Consider the following 21,747-nt stretch of genomic DNA (forward strand, 5'->3'; position numbering starts at 1 on the left):
GTGCCGCCATTCTTCAAGGGCGAAGCTTGACGCCAGCAGCTCAAGGGTTCCCAATGTTGTAGTTGCATTCGGCTGGGGTTAGCCGACGGGAGTAGAAGGCACAGGGGTGCATCTTGCCATCCTCGGCTGCTCTCTGAGAAAGCACTGCACCCACTCCCACGTCCGAAGCATCTACCTCCACCACAAACTGCCTTGCTGCATCTGGCATCTGGAGGATGGGAGCAGAAGTGAAACGTGTCTTGAAGGCCTTATCAGCAGCTGCTGTCCATTGGTACGGTTGTTTAGTGCTGGTTAGCGCCGTGAGTGGTGCAGCCACTGTGCTATAGTTTCGGATGAACCTCCTATAAAAGTTCGCAAAGCCCAGGAACTGTTGCAACTTTTTCCGAGACTCAGGGACTGGCCAGGACGTGACAGCCGTCACCTTCGTGAGATCCATCTGAATGCTGCCCTCGGTCACCACATACCCCAGGAATGAAACGGTCTTGGCATGGAACTCACACTTCTCTGCCTTCACGAAAAGAGAGTTCTCCAGCAGGCGGCGCAGGACCAACTGGACATGGTGCGTGTGTTCTGACAGAGTCTTTGAGAATATTAAAATATCGTCAAGGTACACAAAAACGAATGTATTTAGCATGTCCCTGAGGATATCATTCACTAGGGCTTGAAAAACTGCTGGGGCATTGGTGAGGCCGGACGGCATTACGAGGTATTCATAGTGGCCGGTTGATGTGTTGAACGCAGTCTTCCACTCGTCTCCCTCTCACCCGCACCAGATGGTAGGCATTGCGAAGGTCCAGCTTCGTGAATACGGTGGCTCCCTGCAGCAGTTCAAGGCAGACGAAAAGTAAGGGCAGTGGGTAGCGATTCTTAACCGTGATGTCGCTCAGACCCGGTAATCTATGCATGGACAAAGAGACCCGCCCTTCTTACCAACGAAGAAGAATCCCGCTCCTGCGGGGAAGAAGACGGTCTGATTATCCCGCGTAAAGAGAGTCATTAATGTAGTCTTCCATGGCCTTTTTTTTTTCCGGGCTGACAGTGAATAAAGACGACCCTTTGGGAGGTGCTGTGCCAGGCAGGAGATCAATCAGCAGTCATAGGGTCTGTGTGGGGGTAGAGATGTCGCCTTGGATTTGTTGAACACCTCTTTCAGGCTGTGGTAACAGGTCGCAACATTGGATATGTCGGGGGTAGCGCTAGATATTTCCCCCGTGAACAGGCAGGGTGGCCCCCCTTAAACAGGTCTGGTGACAACTCCTTCCCCACGCGACGGACTTTTCCTGTCTCCCAGTCAATGTGGGGTTGTGCTGACGGAGCCACGGGTATCCGAGAATGAGTGGTTGGCCAGGTGAGTGTAGGAGGTGAAACTGGATGGACTCCTGGTGGTTTCCTGACAGCAGAATTGTCACAGGGGCTGAGATGTGGTGGACCGTGCCCAGATGATGTCCATCCAGGGCTCGTGCAGGAAATGGGTTGTGCCAGTTGATGATGGTTCACGCCCAGCTGCCCGTGCAAGCTCAGGGTCCATGATGTTTGCTTCGGCTCCAGAATCCACAAGGGCGCCAATGCACGAAGTGTCGGTCGGAAAGCTGAAGGGGAGATGAAGCAGGGGTTTTCGGATGGAGGAGACTGAAGATTTGTTGAGCTCACCCAGATCTCCCCTACACCTGGTGAGCTGCGGCTTTGGGCCGGACAGGTGGCGACACGGGTGATTTTCACCACCACAGTAAAGGCAAAGGTTGGAGGTTAGACGGGCCGCCCTCCCTCGAGTCAGAGAGGCACGGCCAATCTCCATGGCCTCAGGCTGATTGAGTTGGCCTTGGGACTTGACAGGCAGGGCCTGGACAGAGGAGGTATCGACCCGAGTGCGGATGGCAGGTTGACTGAGACGCCCCTTCTCCCTCCTCTGGCCTTTCGTACCCTGACTGGCCAGGGTACGAAAGTCAAAGGAGAAGTCTGCCACTGTCCGATTGCCCTGACGGATGGTGAGCAGAGCTTGTGACGCTTCGGCTGTTGGCGAGCCTAGATCAAAGACCTTTAACATCTCCTCCTCAAAGGCACTGAAGGAGGCACAGGCTGGGGTTTGCCGGTCGAATTCGCCGTTCCCCACAACCCGAGCCTCGGCGGTGAGATGGGTGATGACATACCCCACCTTGGCTCCCTCCGCTGAGAAGGTCCTGGGCTGTAGTGCGAACTGGATTCGGCAGCTGCTCAAGAATGGTCTTACTTGCCTTTGGTTTCCATCAAACGTTCCGGGTTCCCAATCTTTGGTTCAGGAGCCGGGGATCTGGTGGCAGCACTGCCGGTGGTACAGGAACAGAAGAACCAGGGGTGGGTGCAGGTGGAGTAGCCGGGTTTGAGAGTAGTTGCAGGGCTTGGGCTAGCAGTTGTTGCTGCAGTTGGAACTGTTGCTGTTGTAGCTGAAACTGTTGCTGCTGCTGTTGCTGTTGTTGCTGCTGGATCTGTTGTTGCTGCTGGTTGGATTGCTGTTGTTGTTGGTTGCCTAGCTGGAGAAGGGAAGCGATGTCGCCAGCCATCCCGATTGATGTCTCCCCTCAGTGCGTTCCAGTCGCTGTAGGGCAGTCATCTCGGCTCTTCCTCCATAGTGGTCAGGAGTGCTTGGGTCCATGATGGTCAGATCGCTCTGTCACGGACAGAAGACGCACCCAAGAGCCAGCAAGTTCAAATTCAGAGTCTTTTTTTGAAGGGTTCAGGGGGAAGAGGAGTGAGAGAATCGTGAGGTCTTGGAGGTTCGGTTCCAGGGGTGCTAGGAGTGCCAGGGGTGTCAGGGGTTCCAGGGGTTCTCGGGCTCTGGGGTTTTCAGGTCCTGTGGGTTACCTGGGCTCCGGGGTCACCAAGTTTCGGGGTTCCAGTCCAAGGTGCTGAGTGTGTGTGTCCCCAGTGATCGAGCGGGCCTCGGCTGAGGGTGGTGACGCTGCCTGGGCTCCTTCGCCTGCCTGGTGGTCGGAGGCCTGGGGGAACACACACACACAACAGCAAGATGAACAGCAGGCAGTAGTACAGACCAGGGCTAGGCACTAAACGTGGTGAGAGACAGAAGGCAGATTCGAGTTACCGGGGGGGCTGAAGATCGGAGAGTAATCGAGAAGATCCAGAGGGCAGGTCGGGATAACCGGGGCAGTAGAACAGGGAGGCAGTCAAGAATGGATCCGAATCACAGGTAGGAGTCAGAGCGTAGACAGGCAGGCAGGTTACTGGTCCAGGTTTGAAGACGATCTGACAGGGCTTGGCTGAAAAACAGGGCTTTATATACTGGGAGAGGTTAGTGGAGAAATGCAGTGCAGCTGGCAGAGTAATTAGAGCAGAGTGGGGCAAGGTGAGGATGGTGAGTGGGAAATGCAGCGCAGCTGGCCAGGTAACAAGAGCAGGGCGGAGCCAGGTGGAGCTCGTTAGGCAGAGTAGAGAGAGAGTGAGCAGAGTGGCAGAGAATTGAATTCAATTAAGGTTGTTACCAGGGAGAGAGAATGCTCATGACACCGCCATCTACAGGCCAATGAGTGTACAGTCACTAAATGTACACATAACCTAATTTTTTTTAGACCCCCCCATGGATGAAATTCTACGAAACTTGGCATACTCCCAGAGAATGCCAGGTCAATCATACACATAACATTTGGTGCAGTTCTGAACATCTTAACTGAAGATAGGGGCGATTAAAGCAGAATAATATTGCATTTTCATTTTTTACCGGGGGTGCAAATCACAAATGAGTGATTATGGGCCAGGTTGAGACCCATAAAAGATTCTTCATCCTCAGTGCCACGGTTCAGGTAGTTATTTAGGAAAAACTGCTTTTTTTGCGGTTCGGGGGGCCCAGCACGGGGGAGGGCCCCGGGATCTAAACAAAATTTTTCCGTAAAAGTCTAGTGGGGCTACATACCCACCAAATTTCATGTGCCCCGGTGGTTCGTTGTCCCGGGTATCGTTGACCAAAAATTCAGGAAGTAGATGACGGAAAAAAAACAAAACAAAAAAAAACTTTGACAATCCCTATATGACCGCTTCGCTAGCGGCAGTCATAATTATAGGACTGATAGGAAAAATACTGACATGCATTTAATATATATATTTATTTTATTTTAATTTCATTATACATTTAGTCTGTCAAAAACATGTGTCCTGATTTCTGAAAATAATTTCAGATTGTGTCAGACTCTCTTAAAAAGCCTTTAGTTAAAATGTAGTTTCTCAGACTCAAAAGGAGGTAGGAAAATGAGTGTCACTGGAATATCAGAAGAACCCTGACACCCGATTTGTCCAGGAGCAGTATTTGCATAGAAGGGCACTTTGCATAAATTAAAAGTGTCCATGTACTCAGAAGTTTTTTAGTGTGACCTGCTCTTGGGCTCTCAGACAGCTTGGTTTAGGTCATTCTTGATGATGAGGTCCAAAATGAACATGGTGTTTAAAGTAATATTGCTCTGGACACTTATCTACATCCAAGGTAAGATGCACAGCTGTTAATAATACTCATGACTGAAAAGAGTAAGCTTGCATTTTTAACTCACTCTACAGAGTTATTATGAATGTGTGTGTTTTTTGTTTTGTTTTGTCTTCAGAATGCAGGGGGCAGTACACAGTGACTCAGACTCCATCAGTATTACCTGCTGTTCCTGGACAAACAGTCACCCTGAACTGTAAAGTCAGCAGTAATGTTTATAACAACGACTATCTGCACTGGTACCATCAGGCATCTGGAGAGCCTCCTAAACTCCTGATAACTTATGTTAGCAGTCGCCAGTCAGGCACTCCATCTCGATTCAGTGGCAGTGGATCTGGATCTGCTTTCACTCTGACCATCAGTGGAGTCCAGACTGAAGATGCAGGAGATTACTACTGTCAGAGTGTCCACAGTGGGCCGGTGTTCACACAGTGATACAGAGCCGTACAAAAACCTCCCTCTGTGAGAATACACATGATGCTGCAGCAGAGACGTTCAGCAGGTGTGAGGGGTGTTCAGTAGAGTTGTACATTTGCCATTTCTCATTACCAAGATATTTACAAGGTTGAAGAAATATATTGTTTATTTGTTTTAATACATTTGTACATAAAGATGCAGTAGTTTTACTTTATATTGAATAGTTTGTGATTTAAATAAATAAAATTTATATTGACAAAAAAATAATAACAAATGTCTTTAAAAAATGCACATTTATAACATTGTTATAAAAATGGATTTAACACCTACTAGACGTACAACTTTGTGCTCCCGTAGCACAATGGACTAGACGTCGCTGTGCAAAGCACTTGAAGCATTGTCCCAGCGTCGCAGGTTCTAATCCTGTTTCATGACGTGACCACCGCTGTCACACGGTCTCCTGTTAATTTTCTTGAATTTCCCCTTGAGGATCAATAAAGTATCTATCTATCTATCATCTAGACTAAGACTAACTTAGAGGATGTGTTTTGAGGAGTAAAAAAACAAACAAACAAAAAAACAATAACAACAGATGAAGTAGATTTGTCATCACAAGACTCCACACAACCAAATGGCTGCTGTATCATATCAAACTCACCATACTGTAAGTCCAGTAAAGGCTGAGATCTCAGGATCCAAATATTGTCAAGTTGATCATGGTGGAGGTGTATTTCCACGTCCATGAATCAGCATAAAATCTCACTAACACTTGATTACACTGTGTTGATATACTAGACATGTCTGCCCCCCTCCCCTCCAAACAAGCCTGAAAAATGATGATGAGAACACATTACCCAGCCAGCATTGGCAGCATAGCCTGCATGCATTAGTGCTCAGGATGATACTTAAAGATCCTCAACCACCTGAACATTTTGTGAATGAGAACAACTGTGGTATTTTGTAACAATGACCTTCATCACCTTAATCCTGACAATGCTCCTCTGTCTACATGGTATGTATCAAATCTTGTTTTTCTTAAAATACTTTCTTTAAAAGCGCTTTTTGATGATTAATTCAGATAAGAAAACTATTTTATCTAAACAGGTGTATGTGTCATAAGATAAGAACCAAGTTTGAATTTACTCCACAGCATGCAGAAGTCAGTACACTCCGACTCTGACCAGCGGTGAAAGTTGCATCTGTGGGGGACACGGCCATTCTGACCTGTAAAGTAGTGGAGACCGCCTTCACTGGTATCAACAGAAGCCTGGAGGAGCTCCTAAACTCTTGATGAAATTTGCAAGCACACCACTTTCTGGAACCCCATCTAGATTTCAAGGGAGTGGATCAAGCAGACTTCACTCTGACCATCAGTGGAGTCCAGACTGAAGATGCAGGAGATTACTACTGTCAGAGTTTACATTCTACCAGTGTGTGGGTGTTCACACAGTGAAACAGAGCCGTAAAAAAACCTCTGTCTGTGAGAATACACATGACTGCACTGCTGCAGTAGAGACTTTCAGCAGGTGTGAGGGGGGTTCAGTAGTTGTAGAGTAGAGTTGTACATAGAACATTTGCACTAGCAAGAGCAGTACATAAAGTAGTACATCATTTCCAAGATATTTACAAGGTTAAAAAACACCGACTTGCATCGCTTGTTTTGTTTGTTTGGTTTTTGGTCAAGGATTATTAATATGAATGCACTCAGTAAACAGCAGAGCTATGGGAGCGCTTCTCAATGCAGTGCTCGGTTGTTATGTACATTATTAGAGTCTCGTGACGCTGGCTATTGCGTGTAGCCTAGGTCATATTTCATAAAATTGATTTTTATTTCTCTGGCTGTTGCAATTGATATCAATGATTAGTATGAATGCCCTCAGTAAACAGCACACCAAACAGAAAGCAAACAGTTACAAACAGCCAGGCACTCTGCTTCATAAGAGATCGTGCGTGCCTGCCAGCACGCACGCACGCACGCACGGCCTCGCGATCGCGATGAGCACCGGACACCGGACAGCTGTTTTTATTTCTCTGGCTGTTGCAATTGATGTCAATGATTATTAATATGAATGCACTCAGTAAACAGCACACCAAACAGAAAGCAAACAGTTACAAACAGCCAGGCACTCTGCTTCATAAGAGATCGTTCGTGCCTGCCAGCACGCACGCACGCACGGCCTCGCGATCGCGATGAGCACCGGACACCGGACAGCTGTTTTTATTTCTCTGGCTGTTGCAATTGATGTCAATGATTATTAATATGAATGCACTCAGTAAACCAAACAGTTACTTGGCTTCATTAGAGATCGCGATGACCACCTAACAGCGTAGCGTATAGCAACGGGTGACCGCGGTGGACACGGCACCTTGCGGGATTCGAACACGGCGATGCTACAGGCACACTCCTTCAAGTAGCCACTCCTTCTCAACAGAGCTACGGAAGCGCTTCTTAACGCAGTGCTCGGTGTTATGTACATTATTAGAGTCTCGTGAGGTTTTTTGATGTTTCACCCACTTTACTGTGAAAACTGGTATTAACATGGTGGAGCTTATTTCTGTGGTGACTAGTGACTGCTTTATCTTGTGGGACACTTTAATCACCTGACAATAAAAGTTTTATTTGTTATATATCTGTATTAAGTGGTTCATTAAGACCAAAATGTTGGTTTAACTTAATCACACACACACACACAGAGAGATTGTCTTTAGAGTGTAAGTAAGTGGACACTGATGTATTGAAACTCACATTTGCATGGCCACGGTTCAGTGGTTTTGCTGCTCTCAGAATAGAAATGAACCATTAGCAGGTGTGCTGCACTTTTGCATGGTTGTTTGAAACTGTATTTGATGAACTGTAGTAAGGGTGTGTGCAAATTTATCTTTAATAAAATACATTTTCTTTCTAAATGTTAATAACTGAATAACATAGGTATGGTTCAGTAGAAAGCTTTTATTTTTTCCAAGTCAAATTTTGCAACAGAAATGGCACAAGAACATGTTCTCATTGATCAGGCAGAACAGTATAACAGTAAAGGCTGTGGATGTATGTCAATGAAGACAGTAAGCACAGTACAGTGAGCACATGAACGATAAAAAATAAGACAAATACTGTAATCAGTCACCCAGACTGTAGAAAATGGAAGTAGGCTACTCTAGTCAGAGCATTCGCCTCTCTTTATAACCTTGGTGACTGGAGACTGGGAGCCCTGTTTGGCCTCACAGGTCACGGAGGCAGCCTTGCTCCACTCCTGGGAAGGTATGGTCAGGGTGCTGCTCCAGCTGTACAAGCCGTTCTTCTCTAGACCCCAGAGACTGGCCACCCCAGGCCTGTTGTTACCATCCACCTTCCAGCTGAGAGCCCAGTCTGACGGGAAGCCTCCGTTGGCCAGGCACACCAGCGTGGCAGTACTCTTGCTGGAGAGCTCTTCGCTTGACGGGGGCAAGACTGTCAGTTTGGGGCTGGTGTTACCTGAAAGTCAGAGGGAGACACGAATGGGACAGCAAGTAGATTAGATAACATTCACAGCCATGAATATTGTTGCAGGTGTTATCTGAAAATAGCATGGCCATCATCATTGATATCGTTCGCAATAGTTCGTTTCCATGTTCGGTAAATTGGTTTGCAACTTCGTTTAATTCAGTATAAAACAAACAGACAGCCACGCCGTTCAAAATAAAAACATGCAAACATTTTTTAAGTTTTCTTTTTTTTTTACTGAATATTCTGAACAGCCGACGGTTTTCGACCGAAAGTTGACCAACTTTTTTAGCAGGTTTCAGCAATGATCCCATAGATATAAACCAGCCCACCATATTTGTTATCGTAGTTCTCCAAATAGGCTACATGACATTTTGATGCATGGCCTGCAGTGACGATACAATCCTATTACTATTTTATATTTGAAAACACGTCATGCAGTCAGTTTGACAAATGCCCCAAACCCCTAAAAGCAAAACATTATTATTCCTAATTATTTCAGAATTTAAGATTCTTGCCTCTACCAAAATCTATTCAGAGCCTGTAGAAAAACACCACTCACGCAGCAGTCTGCTTTCGAAATACGCCGGGTATAGGGGTTTTTGCCATGAAGATATATTTTGAAAAGACCATAAACGCGCAAACAAAAGGAATGTTTTAAGCTTGACAGAATCGCATCGCTTAAATTTAGGCTAAGAAATGCAATCACTTACTTTCAACGTCAAGCTTCGTGCCGCTTCCAAAAGTGTACCACAGTGATACAAACCCTGTCAGCCGTTGTACAAAAACTCTACATCCAAATACGCACAACTGCAAACGTTTATATTTCTCCATTACTTTTCACAAATGTTAATTCAACAGCAACTCTGCATGCACAGCCATATACTCTCTCGTAGCTCAGACGTTAGAAAAATAGCATATTTCTACTTACTTCCAACTTCAAGCTTCGTGCCGCTACCAAAAGTCCACCACAGTGGTACAAATCTATTCAGAGCCTGTACAAAAACCTCCTCACGCTTCAGTGACTTGCATATGCATCTTTAACGCATGCAGGGTGCATTTAGGTTGATCCAACAAGTGGTATTTTAAATAATTATTCTGAGCAGTCAACGGTTTTCAATCCAATGCAGTTATTCGGTACATTTCGGCAATGTTAAAAAGTTAAGCCTACTTTTTACAGATGCCAAAAGTTCATTGATATGGCATAATGCGTTAGATTCGCCGGGAAGGCTAGATATTTTTTACCATCAAAATATATATGCAAAAGGACCATCAAATTGTTAGGCTTTAACCTGAAAGAATCGCATCGCCTTAGGTTTAGTCCATAAGAAAAACAATCACTTACTTCCAACTTCAAGCTTCGAGCCGCTTCCAAAAGTGTACCACAGTGATACAAACCCTATCCACCGTCGTACAAAAACCCTACCTCCAAATACGCACAACTACAAACGTTAATATTTATCCATTATTCTTCAAGAGCAACTCCGCATGCGCAGCCATAATCTCTTTGAATTCAAATGAATATTAAAGATTTATATATCTTATTTGGTAATTTATTGGTTTGACCATATCCTATATAAATAATATTAAAGATTGATATATCTTTGGTAATTTATTGGTTTGACCATAGCCTTTATAAATAATATTAAAGATTTATGTATCTTATTATGACCGCCGCGCAGCGAAAATTTCCGTCAAGGATTCCCGGGACACTGTAAGACCGGGGTACACGAAACTTGGTGGGCATGTAACCCCACATGGATAGCATGGAACCTCCTTTTTTCCGTAGGGTTTAGGAGGACCATTTTTTTTGTATGTTGATCTCAAAGGGCCATGTCAACCCATTCCATAACCACTCATTTCATGTATAGCGCCACCTAGTTAAACACAAAAAAGTAAAAATGAGGTGTTGTAATCGCAGGTATCTGTGACCTAACATAGTCAAAACTGCACGAAATTGGAAGTGTAGGATCATTATGACACCCTCTGAATGCACGCCAAGTTTCGTGGAATTCCGTTCATGGGGGGCCACACAATGAATTAATTTATGTTACTATACACCAACTGGTCTGTAGGTGACAGTTGGTATATTGTAACACCAACAGGCCAGAGACAGTTTTCTGTGAATATCTCGAGAACCGTAGGGCCTAGGAGGTCCACCTTTTTTTTGTATGTTGGTCCTAAGGGGGCATGTCAACCTATCCCATTTCCACTTATTTCATGTATAGCGCCACCTAGTTAAAAATTAAAAAGCAAACCATTAGGTGTTTTCATCACAATATCTCTGGCTGACATGGTCAAAACTGCACAAAATTGAAAGTGTAGGATCATTATGACACCCTCCGAATGCATGCCAAGTTTCGTGGACTTTCGTTCATGGGGGGCCTTACAATAAAATAATTTATGTGTACATTTAGTGACCGTACACCAACAAGGATTCCCGGACACTGAAAGACCGGGGTACACGAAACTTGGTGGGCATGTAACCCCACATGAATAGCATGGAACCGTCGCTTTTCGTTTTGATCTGTAGCCCCCCCGCTGGACTGGACCCCCCGAAAGGAGGGTAGGGCAGACACAGTTTTCTGTGAATATCTTGAGAACCGTAGGACCTAGGATGACCAATTTTTTGCGTATGTTTGCCTTCAGGGGTCATGTAAACCCATTCCATATGCACACATGTGCATAAACAGATACACACGCACACACATTCACAGTAATCCTACGTATGACACATACTCACACAGTAGACATATATACGCACGCATGCACATGCACACACACAGGCACATAAACAGGCAAACACACAAGCACATGCACATGCACGCACACACAACCACCCACCCACCCACACACACATAAACATAAACATTTACACGCACACATGCACACAATTCAAGAATTTCTCAGAATTATGAACAGGCAAGATGGGGGTGGGGTTGTATAAAATGTATATTACATGTGAAATCTATAAACTAATCATGTTTTGGTACTTGTTGTCTTGCAGATACCAGTGAGAATTGAGCGTGCATAATGCAATTCAGTGAGACAGTTAGAATCACATATGCCTTTCAGCGTGACTTATTTTTGTAGAAAAAATGTGCTGGACTGGGCGGCGGTCATATTTTGTACCGCTCTGCGGTACATCTAGTTAGGTAATTTATTGGTTTGACCAGCCTATACAATTTATAGTAGCTCAGCAAATAGGAAAATGGCATTTGACGCATCCAGTGAGGATTCAATCATTATAAACGAGAACAAATTATAGTCTATAATAGATGAATTGCTGTCTATTGGCTAAGGTTTTGTCTACGAAGTCCTAAGGCCTAATGGTATTTCTTTTTCGAAACACGTTATGAAAGCAGTTTGACAAGTTAGTCCTAGGCTACTTACTTCCAACATCAAGCTTCGTGCCGCTACCAAAAGTCCACCACAGTGGTACAAATCTATTCAGAGCCTGTACAAAAACCTCCTCGCGCTTCAGTGACTTGCATCTGCATCCACCACAGTAGATAAGCCAAAAAACACCACTTGCGTCTGCATCTTTAGAGCATGCAGAATTTAAAGCTGTTTTTGAAAACATTCGAACATGTATCCTCTGCAACAGACAGTTGCAAGTTGTCTACACGTTTTAATCTCCTTTAGATTCACAAACTCTAGGCCTATGCTTACCCATCAAGTATAAGCACCATGTTTCAGGACCGCGGAGAGCGACAGTCGACCCGGTATCAATCAATTACTGTAGAATATCTAAATAATTTTAGATTTTTTCAGACTTTTTATAAAATGCTTTTAGGTGAAATTCAGCTTCACAGTGGTAAAGGAGGCAGGGAAATGAGTGTCACTGGAATGTCAGAGCCCTGATCATCCACCTACAGCTGATTTATCCAGGAGCAGTATTTGCATAGAAGTGCACTTTGCATAAATTAAAAGTTTCCGTGTACTCAGAAGGTTTTTAGTGTGACCTGCTCTTGGGCTCTCAGACAGCTTGGTTTAGGTCATTCTTGATGATGAAGTCCAAAATGAACATGTTGCTTAAAGTGATATTGCTCTGGACACTTATCTACATCCAAGGTAAGATGCACAGCTGTTAATAATATTCATGACTGAAAAGAGTAAGCTTGCATTTTTAAAGACACTCTACAGAGTTATTATGAATATGTGTGTTTTCTGTTTTGTTTTGTCTTCAGAATGCAGGGGGCAGTACACAGTGAATCAGACTCCATCAGTATTACCTGCTGTTCCTGGACAAACAGTCACCCTGAACTGTAAAGTCAGCAGTAATGTTTATAGCAACAACTGTCTGCACTGGTACCATCAGGTATCTGGAGAGCCTCCTAAACTCCTGATTTACTATGCTAGCACTCTCCAGTCAGGCACTCCATCTCGATTCAGTGGCAGTGGATCTGGATCTGCTTTCACTCTGACCATCAGTGGAGTCCAGACTGAAGATGCAGGAGATTACTACTGTCAGAGTGCCCATGTTAGCAGTGTGTGGGTGTTCACACAGTGATACAGAGCCGTACAAAAACCTCCCTCTGTGAGAATACACATGACTGCACTTCTGCAGCAGAGACGTTCAGCAGGTGTTAGGGGTGTTCAGTAGAGTTGTACATTTGCCTTTTCTCATTACCAAGATATTTACGAGGTTAAAGAAATATATTGTTTATTTTTTCAAATGCATTCATGTACATAAAGATGCAGTAGTTTTACTTTATATTGAACAGTTTGTGTCTTCAATATAAATTACATTCATATTGACACAATAATACACACAAATGTATTTAAAAACCTGCACAAACATTGTTATAAAATGGATTTAACACCTACTAGAACAGTAAAGTCCAAGACTAACTTAGAAGATGTGTTTTGAAGAGTAAAACAATATCAAACAAACAAAAAAACAATAACAACAGATGAAGTAGATTTGTCATCACAAGACTCCACAAAACCAAATGGCTGCTGTATCATATCAAACTCTGAGGGCTGAGATCTCAGGATCCAAATATTGTCAAGGGGATCATGGTGGAGGTGTATTTCCATGTCCATGAATCAGCATATAATCTCACTAACACTTGATTACACTGTGTTGATATACTAGACATGTCTATCCCCCTCCCCTCCAAACAAGTCTGAAAAATGATGATGAGAACACATTACCCAGCCAGCATTAGTGATGTTTTCAATACATGCCAATACAGCCGTTCCGTTAGCTGTTTTTGGTGAGTATTTGCATGAGAATACTTTGCATTGGCAGCATAGCCTGCATGCATTAGTGCTCAGGATGATACTTAAAGATCCTCAACCACCTGAACACCTTGTGAATAAGAACAATTGTGGTATTTTGTAACAATGACCTTAATCACCTTAATCCTGACAATGCTCCTCTGTCTACATGGTATCAAATCTTCTTGTGTTCCTTAAAATGTTTTCTTTGAGAGCAGTTTTGATGCTTCATTCAGATAAGAAAACTATTTCATCTAAGCAGTTGCATGTGTCATAAGATAAGAACCAAGTTTGAATTTACTCCACAGGATCCAGAGGTCAGTACACTGTGACTCAGACTCCAGCAGTGAAAGTTGCATCTGTGGGGGACACGGCCATCCTGACCTGTAAAGTCAGCAGTGCTGTGTAGTGATGGAGATGAAGGACTTTTTTGGTATCTACAGACGCCTGGAGGAGCTCCTAAACTTTTGATTATATATGCAAGCAAACCACATTCTGGAACTCCATCTAGATTTCAAGGGAGTGGATCAAGCACAGACTTCACTCTGACCATCAGTGGAGTCCAGGCTGAAGATGCAGGAGATTACTACTGTCAGAGTTACCACAGTAGTGGTAATGTGTTCTCACAGTGATACAGAGTCGTACAAAAACCTCCACAAAAGACTACACATGAGTGCAGTTCTGCAGCTTTGAGTCTCTGCAGATGGTGTGCTGTTCATATGAGCAGTGAGAGTGGGCTGCACATACGTATCCTCAGCAAGTTCCTGGACACTATGAAGAGTTCTGCTCAGGCATTATTATGGACGGCCAAGCAGTGCCAGTCCAGGGGGAAGAGGCCGAAAGCCAGCTACCGACGGATCAGCGAGAGCCACAGGCGGGGAGAAGGAACCAATATAAGGACTCTGGGCCCATTTTCAGTGGAGTAGAGCTTGTGTAGTACTTTGCCATTTGTATGACCTTGTTGCATTTCTTATCATTCCCATTCATTGTGAGTATTTTGATGGCTCAGCTTTTTAGGAATGGAGGAGAATGTATCGAGTGTAAATCCAATATTAAATAGTAATTTTATTGTATGTATATTATACCTTCTATTATTTAATTGTATTATATAATTGTACTATTATTTATGTCTTCTTGCTTTTTCTTGCTTTAGAAAGTGTTCAAATGTAGACATATATACTTTAATTGTCTAAAAATGTCTAATGTCCCATTCTCAAACATCAGAAGGGAGTGAACGGGAGTGACACATGAATGTAATTCTTTTTATAACACATCTGTTGAGGCCCTTACTTATTCAGCTTTGTACTGAAGTTTTACTTCAACGTTAGTTATAGAATTGCTCTTATAGGAATCCACAAACATTTGTTCAATATTATTTATTGGTGGACAACAGAATAAACACTGACACATTTGTGTGGATCAAAGCGGTGTCTTCAACTTGTTTTGATATGAACACCATTCCCCATAAGATTATTTCCCCAAATAGTGTCAGCGCTTGAACCCGTTGATTCAGAAGAAGAGAAGGAGCTGTGGTATTTTCTCGTTGGCATCCAGAGGACAGTATACAGTGTCTCAGCTGCATCTGAAATCTGCATCTTTGGGGGATATGGCCATTCTGACCTGTAAAGCCAGTAGTACTGAGCACAGGGATGTTCATGGCAAGCTCCTATTTTGACTAAATTTACATGCAAACCACATTCTGGACCTACATTCAGATTTCAAGGGAGTAGATCAAGCACAGACTTCACTCTGACCATCAGTGATGTCCAGACTGAAGATGCAGGAGATTACTACTGAGATGCTACTGAGAGTTACCACAGAGATGCTGTGTTCAGTTCACACAGTGAAGATACCCTCCTCAGTCAGATTGTACTTGACAGCACTGACATTTTTTTGCCCATGGAGTGGAGTAGTGCAGTCAGCTTATCATCAAGTGAATTTCACATAATGGTCCCTGTCATGATTAAGTTTCTGCATACAGTAGGTGTAGACGTCACTCGTCAGGACCAATGAGGGAACTGGGAGTGGTCGAAGGAAATCGTGAAGCTTCCGCGCGCTGTTGGAAATAACAATTGATTATAGAACCCCTGTTAACCTAATGATTCTGACCCCGCTAGATATGGAGAAGTTTCAGTCAAAGTAATATTACTATCCATAGTAGGCCGATGTAGGCCTACCCACAATACTGTTACAAGAATGCCTTCTAGCTATTTAATTAGACTCAACTACCCCAAGAATAGTGTGCGAGCCCCTCCTCGGCCGACTAATTCGGGAGGCGGCATTTACTGAGTAATGATCCTAGTGTGAAAGTTGGTCAGAGGCTATAGTGCTGGCCTGGACCACTATACTCATCTGGACAGAACATCTTACCAAAGCTACAGAGGGTTCAGGGTGTGCTAAGGTTAGCTGTCTAATTCCAGACTACTAATAAAATCAGTGACCCACCACAGTACAATACGATGGCCAGTTCTCCTGGTAGCATGCCTACTTTCTCTGATTTAGCCCCACGGCCCTAGGGACTAATCCTAGCCGTTCCCCTTGGCACATCTTAAACTTTGAGGGATATCTAAAGAAATTCTAGAAAACTATGCGGGTCAAAGCATAACAATTTATTTGTCAGATACAAGCTATTCATCCAATACATTATAGAAGGTACATCTAAATGAATAATGTGAAAGTTACGAAAACAGGCTAAAGGAACATTTAGGAAACCATATGAAGCAATCAGAGAATGAACATACCAGCTCAGAGGATGATGACTACACACCTTAGTGGTGCGGGAGATTCTGACTACAGAATGGCTCCCAGAATGCTCTGTAAACTTCACTTAAATAGGCTACCTAGTTTGTGGTTGGTTACATTGAAATGGATCACATGATTGGAGGTCAGCTGATTTTGGGTCACATGAGAAGTACTTTGATGAGACTTGAGACCATTGTTGTAGTGAGAGTGCATTAATCAAGACATGACAATGTACACGTTAATTACATTTCCCGCTTCCTAGTAGGTTTCTCCGGTGAAAAAGGCAAAGGTTAGAGATATAATCAAAAGTTGTTGTAGCAGCAATATGTGACAATGGGCCCACCATGAGGTCATACCATCATGTGGTAGAGTAATTAATCAACAGTTCACATGATCAGGAGTTTGATCAGTATAGAAACATTAGGACTCCTTACATAGGCTACATGGAAAGAGTTCCACTCGTATATTACCATGGAGAGCCGGGCATGACCAGGCCAGTGTGAAGGAGCTGAAGGTCATATTAGATAGATTAGATTTCTCATTATTGAGATACACTGAACAAGACCTTCATTCTCCAGGTCAACTTTATGTCTTGTCAGCTGGACTTTCTATTCATCACGTTACCAGTTATAAAGTCACAGTTGTGCACAGTTTCACGCAAGCAATCATTGCCCTTGGACATTTTCAGCCAGTTAGAAATTGGACTAATTTAACATGATTTTTTCTTTTTGAATTTATTTTTTATTACTTTTTATTATTTATTAATTTGTTTGTTGTCTGTCTTGTATCGCTTGGTGTCACGGGTACGCTGGCGACTATGCCTCACAGTCCGGCATCTTTTGTTCTGTGTGTCAATGTATTGTATGTCAGGTTGCCTAGTAACGGGGACGCTGGCCAGATGTGCCGCTCCTTTTGGCCTATTTGTGTTTGATTAATGATTTGTTTGCTGTTTAATTTGTTTGTTTGTCTGTCTGCGCTAGGCTTGGGTATGCTGGCGAGTCAAGCCGCTCCAGTCCAGCACACAATTGTTTTTGTTTAATTCTTTAATTTGTAAACTCAGGGCATTGCTGTAAAATACCTTAATGCTCAGTAAATTTTCCTTGAATAAACAACGGTTGATGATGATGAATAAGGAAGCATACAGAAAAAAACAGACTTTGTACATCATCACCCTCTTGACATTATGATGTCATAATCCTTGATCATGTTGTGATGTAGCAGAACCTTGCATGCAACATTAAAAGCTCACTTCACCAGAACAAACACTGGATAGGATACAGTAGAATTGCAGAGCAAAATAATTATTCACAAGTAGACTACAAAAGCATCAGTGATATTTGGTAAGTCTTGTATTTTTATACTTTGCCAATCAACTCAGAGTAACCCACCCATCTTCGATATCAGTGCTTAGGGGTAGCCTTTGCTTTTTTTGTCTTTTGCCTGATTATTGAATTTTAGATTAGATTATGTTTTACACTGGTCGGGATGCAAGTCACAAAACAGGCACATTTTTACTAAACTTAACTAAATAATGATTATTGTATTGTTACTTATAGCAGATGGTCTCATTCAAAGCAACTTATAGCAGTTTGACAAAAAAAAGCAAACAGGTCATTTAAAAAAAATATATATATATTTAAGTCATCGTTTTGGACTTTTAGGAGAGGACCAATGGAGAACTGAATTGTAGTACTCCGATAGGAGTGTCCTGATTCAGTGGATTCTATAGTAATGAATTTAAATCTCATTGTGGCAGTTCAAATAAAGAATAGGACCCATTTGGCAACCTATTATAGATGCATACAGCAATGAATGCTATTACACAGCCATTTCACTTGAACACACTATCACACACAAATGACTTGCGTCTTTCTTGTCATTATGATGTCATAATCATCCAGCACTATGTGATGGAGCAGAACCAAACTTTACCAGAACAACCACTGAACAGGATACAGTAGAGCAAATGTATTTTTCACAAAGACATTTTGAAAACTAGAATATCAGTGATATTTGGTAAGTTTGACAGTAGCATTATTTTGGGCTATTTGTTTATTGCTATTGCTGGTGAATGTAGTCTAGTCTGCATAGATACTTTGTAATTCAATTTAAGACCCCTACTTTCAAAAAAGTGCAGATTATTAGATAGGGCATTGGGCCCTTATTTGAATGATGGGCAGAGCAAAATCTTAACTCTAACGCTAAGTCAATAACAAGGCAAAATAAATTTGCTAATTTAACACTAGTAAGACCATAAGACCAACACTGATGAGGAAGTTAATTTACCATTCAATTGTTATAGCTCATGCATGGCAACTTTGCTTTTTGATAGACATTGGACTTTCTGCCTTAAATTAGGGCCCAGTGTGTTATATCCATGTCATAATCATCTCTGTACAACTGAAAGAAATGTCCCGATCATATGAAGGATTTTACTACTTTCATTAATCAGAAAGCCTGAAATGTTTCCAGGACCCATCAAACTGACATTGATGACCCTTGTGTTACACCTTGAAAGTTGAACTAACTTCACTAATACTACTAAAAGCTGCTTGCAGGTGGTCTGGGTCATTTTGACACAGGTTACCATAGTGTCATTATGATGTCACAAGGCAACAATATGTCATGTCAGAAGCTTGCATTTGAAACTACTTTATAAGCTCATTTTACCAAAGTAAAAGTGACAAGAGGACACAGAAATCTCTCTCTCTGAATATTTCTGGAATTTAACTTCTTCTCCTCCTCAGACCTTAAGATGACTCGCACACGAGTCCATCCTGAGCCCGTAAGTCATGTCTATGGCCTTGTTGATTCCTACTGAATATTCTAGAACTAGGTTACTGCTGTTACATGAAAATTCTTACAGCCTGGTGCATTTTTGCAGCCTGATGAAGGAAGCAGCCCTGAACCGAGATGGACACCTGTGGTATGTAAAACGTCAATGTAGAAAGTTTTGGGTGATGTACATGATATGTAGATGCTTTGGTTGATCAGTAGTGTATATAAAGAATACACATAAACTGCATTAAAATGAATTGATTAAATTGAACTAAATTTGATCAAATGAAACACAATTTAACTGAATGGAAGAGAGGCCCAGGGTATTGCATTGCAGAATCTGTTTTTGAAAGTGTTTGTGGCACGGCAGGTGGAGAGAACCCAATCGGACAACCGTCTTCTCGGTATCTTCAAAAGCAGCTTTCTTGGAGCAATGGGAACACATCGGAGGAGTGAACAACAAGTACGTAGAGAGGCCTCTGTGTGCAGAGGGACATGATGTCTTGCAGTATGATGGGGGGCATTTGGGCTTTGCAAGATAACACTTACAGTATTGACAACAGTGTCACACATGAATCTGATTTTCATTTTTGTCTCCCTGAAACAGATTAGAACACATAACGGCAGTACATCCTCATCTTCCCCTAGTTCTATTCTTGAGCCAGTGTGGGAGCTGTGCCCTACAACGAGAGCTCTACCTCGACCCGCTCCACCTACGCAGCCCAGGTTGGCTTTTGCCGTGAAGGTGGCTGGCACCAACACACAAAATGTGACATGTGGATGCCAAGCAGGAGTTCCGCTCCAGCCACAGCTTGCGCAGATATTCCCTGGACCGTCAGCCCACTGCTCAAATCCATGCCCGGTGATCATCTCGTTCCCAGTTGTGCCATGCCATCACAGGGCATCCCGCGCTGGAATGCTGGGAGAGATGGAGGACAAAGAGAACAAACTCAAGAAAGAGAGCCAAGCAGGAGTGAAGGACAGAGACAAGAAGACGGCCGATGCTGCTGCTCACCTGTTACAACGAGGCTCAGAGCGCACGTCACACAGGTGTTCCTCGGCACAAAAACCTAAAAAGAATTCCAAGATGAGCAAAGGAAAAGATGTTGCTGCTCAACCTCTGTCCAGTGGTTGGAAGCGCACATCAAAGGCTCCTCTTCCTCATAACCATGTCACTCAGTCAAGTGAACAGGTCACATGTCACACGTGGAACACTGTCCCATCCTGCCAGTTATCACCACAAAGCAGACAGGAGAAGCTGCCCCCTCAAAAACACTCTGGCAAAGGACTTGCCATTGTCCCATGGAGGCCAGTCTGACTCTCTCATCTTAAACTGCTCCTCTATCCAAGGCAAGTGTGCATGCCCCCACCAGTTCATGTCTGTTGCAGACATACATTTCAGAGACCCGTCGCATGAACCACACCCCACCTTGATTTGTGCGTCCACTCTTAAACCTGTGGCCAGGAGGAATGGAACACAGTCACCACCAGTCAGAGTGAGTTCAAGTTGATGAGTTTTGATTTTGTCACATTTTAACTAGTGTGACAACTTTGGCTGGACTACTCAGTTTATGAAATGTATTTTTAAAGCAATAACAAGCTACCAACCAGGGTAAGCTATATTAAAAGAATAGATGCATGGACAACTTATTAATCGAGATGTTCTGACTTCTACTAGAAGAGCCAAAAATAAATGAAAGGTAGTGAAAGTTTGAGGGCAGAATGGTCAACTCTACTTTTAGCAATAGATTCCTGTGTAATCAGTACAGCTTTGACCCCCAAAACATAGTCATGAAACCCCAGATCCCAAACCATAATCATGACGAGTTATTATTTATTTAAGACACAATCATGTTTTTAAATGTTTTTGTTTGTTTTTCAGGCAGCGATGGATAATAATGTGGAGAGTGAAGGGGAGGAGAGTGACAGTGAGGACAGCAGCAGTGATGATGAGGAAGATACAGCCAAACTACCTCCAAGTGACACCAACAGTCACGCTGTTCCCAAACCATCCCACATCACTGGGAACATGGACGACCAGCGCCTCACGTATTTACAGAATATGGTACTGACCACTGAGAGGAAACTGGAACTGGTGAGAGAACATAAGAAAGATGCAAAGGCATCTTACAAAAAAAACACAGACCAGCTGGGAGTGAGGTGGAGAGTCTTCCAACAAAGAAAGAAGTTCCTAGCGCCAGACCTGAAAAGATGGATAAAGGAAGAGCTGAGAGGGCAACACAATGTCATGTATAAGGACTGGAAGAGGCTCAAACAACAGCTGAAAGAAGAGAAAGCTGATCTGAGAGAACGCTTGTACATGTACAAAAAGGACCTGAAAGAGGAAGAAAAGAAGGAAGAACAGAGGCAGAGGGCTCTCGAGAAAAAATGGCGGGAAAAAGCAAAGGAAGAAAAACTCCAGCAGAAAAAGTTACAAAGGGAAGAGGAGAAAAAGCGTCAGAGGAGGCTCGCGCAGGAGAAAGAAGAGAAAAAAGCAGAGATTGCGAGAGCACGTATGGAAGAGAAAAGGAAGGAGCAACTGCAGAAAGAGGAAGAGAAGAAGTTAAAGAAACAGCGTGAATTTGAAGAGAGTTTGCACAAAAAGAACAGGAGAATGACAGATAGAATGAGCAGATATGACAGA

General features: G+C 43.2%; 2 protein-coding genes and 2 gene segments (V, D, J or C); 3 read left to right on the forward strand and 1 right to left on the reverse strand.

The window, feature by feature from the left end:
• Positions 1 to 4,402: 4,402 nt before the first annotated feature.
• Positions 4,403 to 5,014, forward strand: LOC125310488. The segment is given in 2 exon segments: positions 4,403 to 4,465; positions 4,581 to 5,014. Coding segments are annotated over 2 exon segments (369 nt in total).
• Positions 5,015 to 7,814: 2,800 nt separating this feature from the next.
• LOC125310484 (immunoglobulin kappa light chain-like) overlaps positions 7,815 to 21,747 on the reverse strand; it is a 27,028-nt gene continuing 13,095 nt past the window's right edge. The window contains exons 3-4 of the mRNA XM_048267956.1: positions 9,289 to 9,326; positions 7,815 to 8,348 (exon numbers count right to left, since the gene is read on the reverse strand). Of these exons, the coding sequence (XP_048123913.1) occupies positions 8,032 to 8,348; positions 9,289 to 9,326 (355 nt within the window). The 3' untranslated portion in view covers positions 7,815 to 8,031. The remainder of the gene's footprint in view (positions 8,349 to 9,288; positions 9,327 to 21,747) is intronic.
• LOC125310482 overlaps positions 12,352 to 21,747 on the forward strand; it is a 19,176-nt gene continuing 9,780 nt past the window's right edge. Inside the window, 3 exon segments of the V gene segment in view lie at positions 12,352 to 12,431; positions 12,548 to 12,678; positions 14,027 to 14,198. Coding sequence covers positions 12,365 to 12,431; positions 12,548 to 12,678; positions 14,027 to 14,198 — 370 coding nt within the window.
• On the forward strand, positions 17,578 to 20,421 carry LOC125310479. 2 transcript variants are annotated; one of them, XM_048267947.1, is made up of 5 exons: positions 17,578 to 17,665; positions 19,073 to 19,110; positions 19,210 to 19,251; positions 19,474 to 19,566; positions 19,711 to 20,421. In XM_048267947.1, exons 2-5 carry the CDS (start codon positions 19,081 to 19,083, stop codon positions 20,419 to 20,421), a joined length of 876 nt encoding a protein of 291 aa, XP_048123904.1. In that variant the 5' UTR covers positions 17,578 to 17,665; positions 19,073 to 19,080. The 2 variants fall into 2 exon arrangements, with proteins under 2 accessions (XP_048123904.1, XP_048123905.1); XM_048267948.1 differs by lacking the exon at positions 17,578 to 17,665 and adding an exon at positions 18,295 to 18,341.

This window comes from Alosa alosa, chromosome 17 (genome assembly GCF_017589495.1).
Source record: "Alosa alosa isolate M-15738 ecotype Scorff River chromosome 17, AALO_Geno_1.1, whole genome shotgun sequence".
NCBI classification, from domain to species: Eukaryota; Metazoa; Chordata; class Actinopteri; order Clupeiformes; family Clupeidae; genus Alosa; species Alosa alosa.

What these genes read in the sequence shown, in the direction of transcription:
- LOC125310479 (XM_048267947.1), top strand. Translation starts at nt 19,081, where the DNA reads ATGACTCGCACACGAGTCCATCCTGAGCCC. An exon ending in CACGAGTCCATCCTGAGCCC is followed by an intron (nt 19,111 to 19,209) that starts GTAAGTCATGTC and finishes GCATTTTTGCAG; the next exon opens with CCTGATGAAGGAAGCAGCCC. An exon ending in AACCGAGATGGACACCTGTG is followed by an intron (nt 19,252 to 19,473) that starts GTATGTAAAACG and finishes GTGGCACGGCAG; the next exon opens with GTGGAGAGAACCCAATCGGA.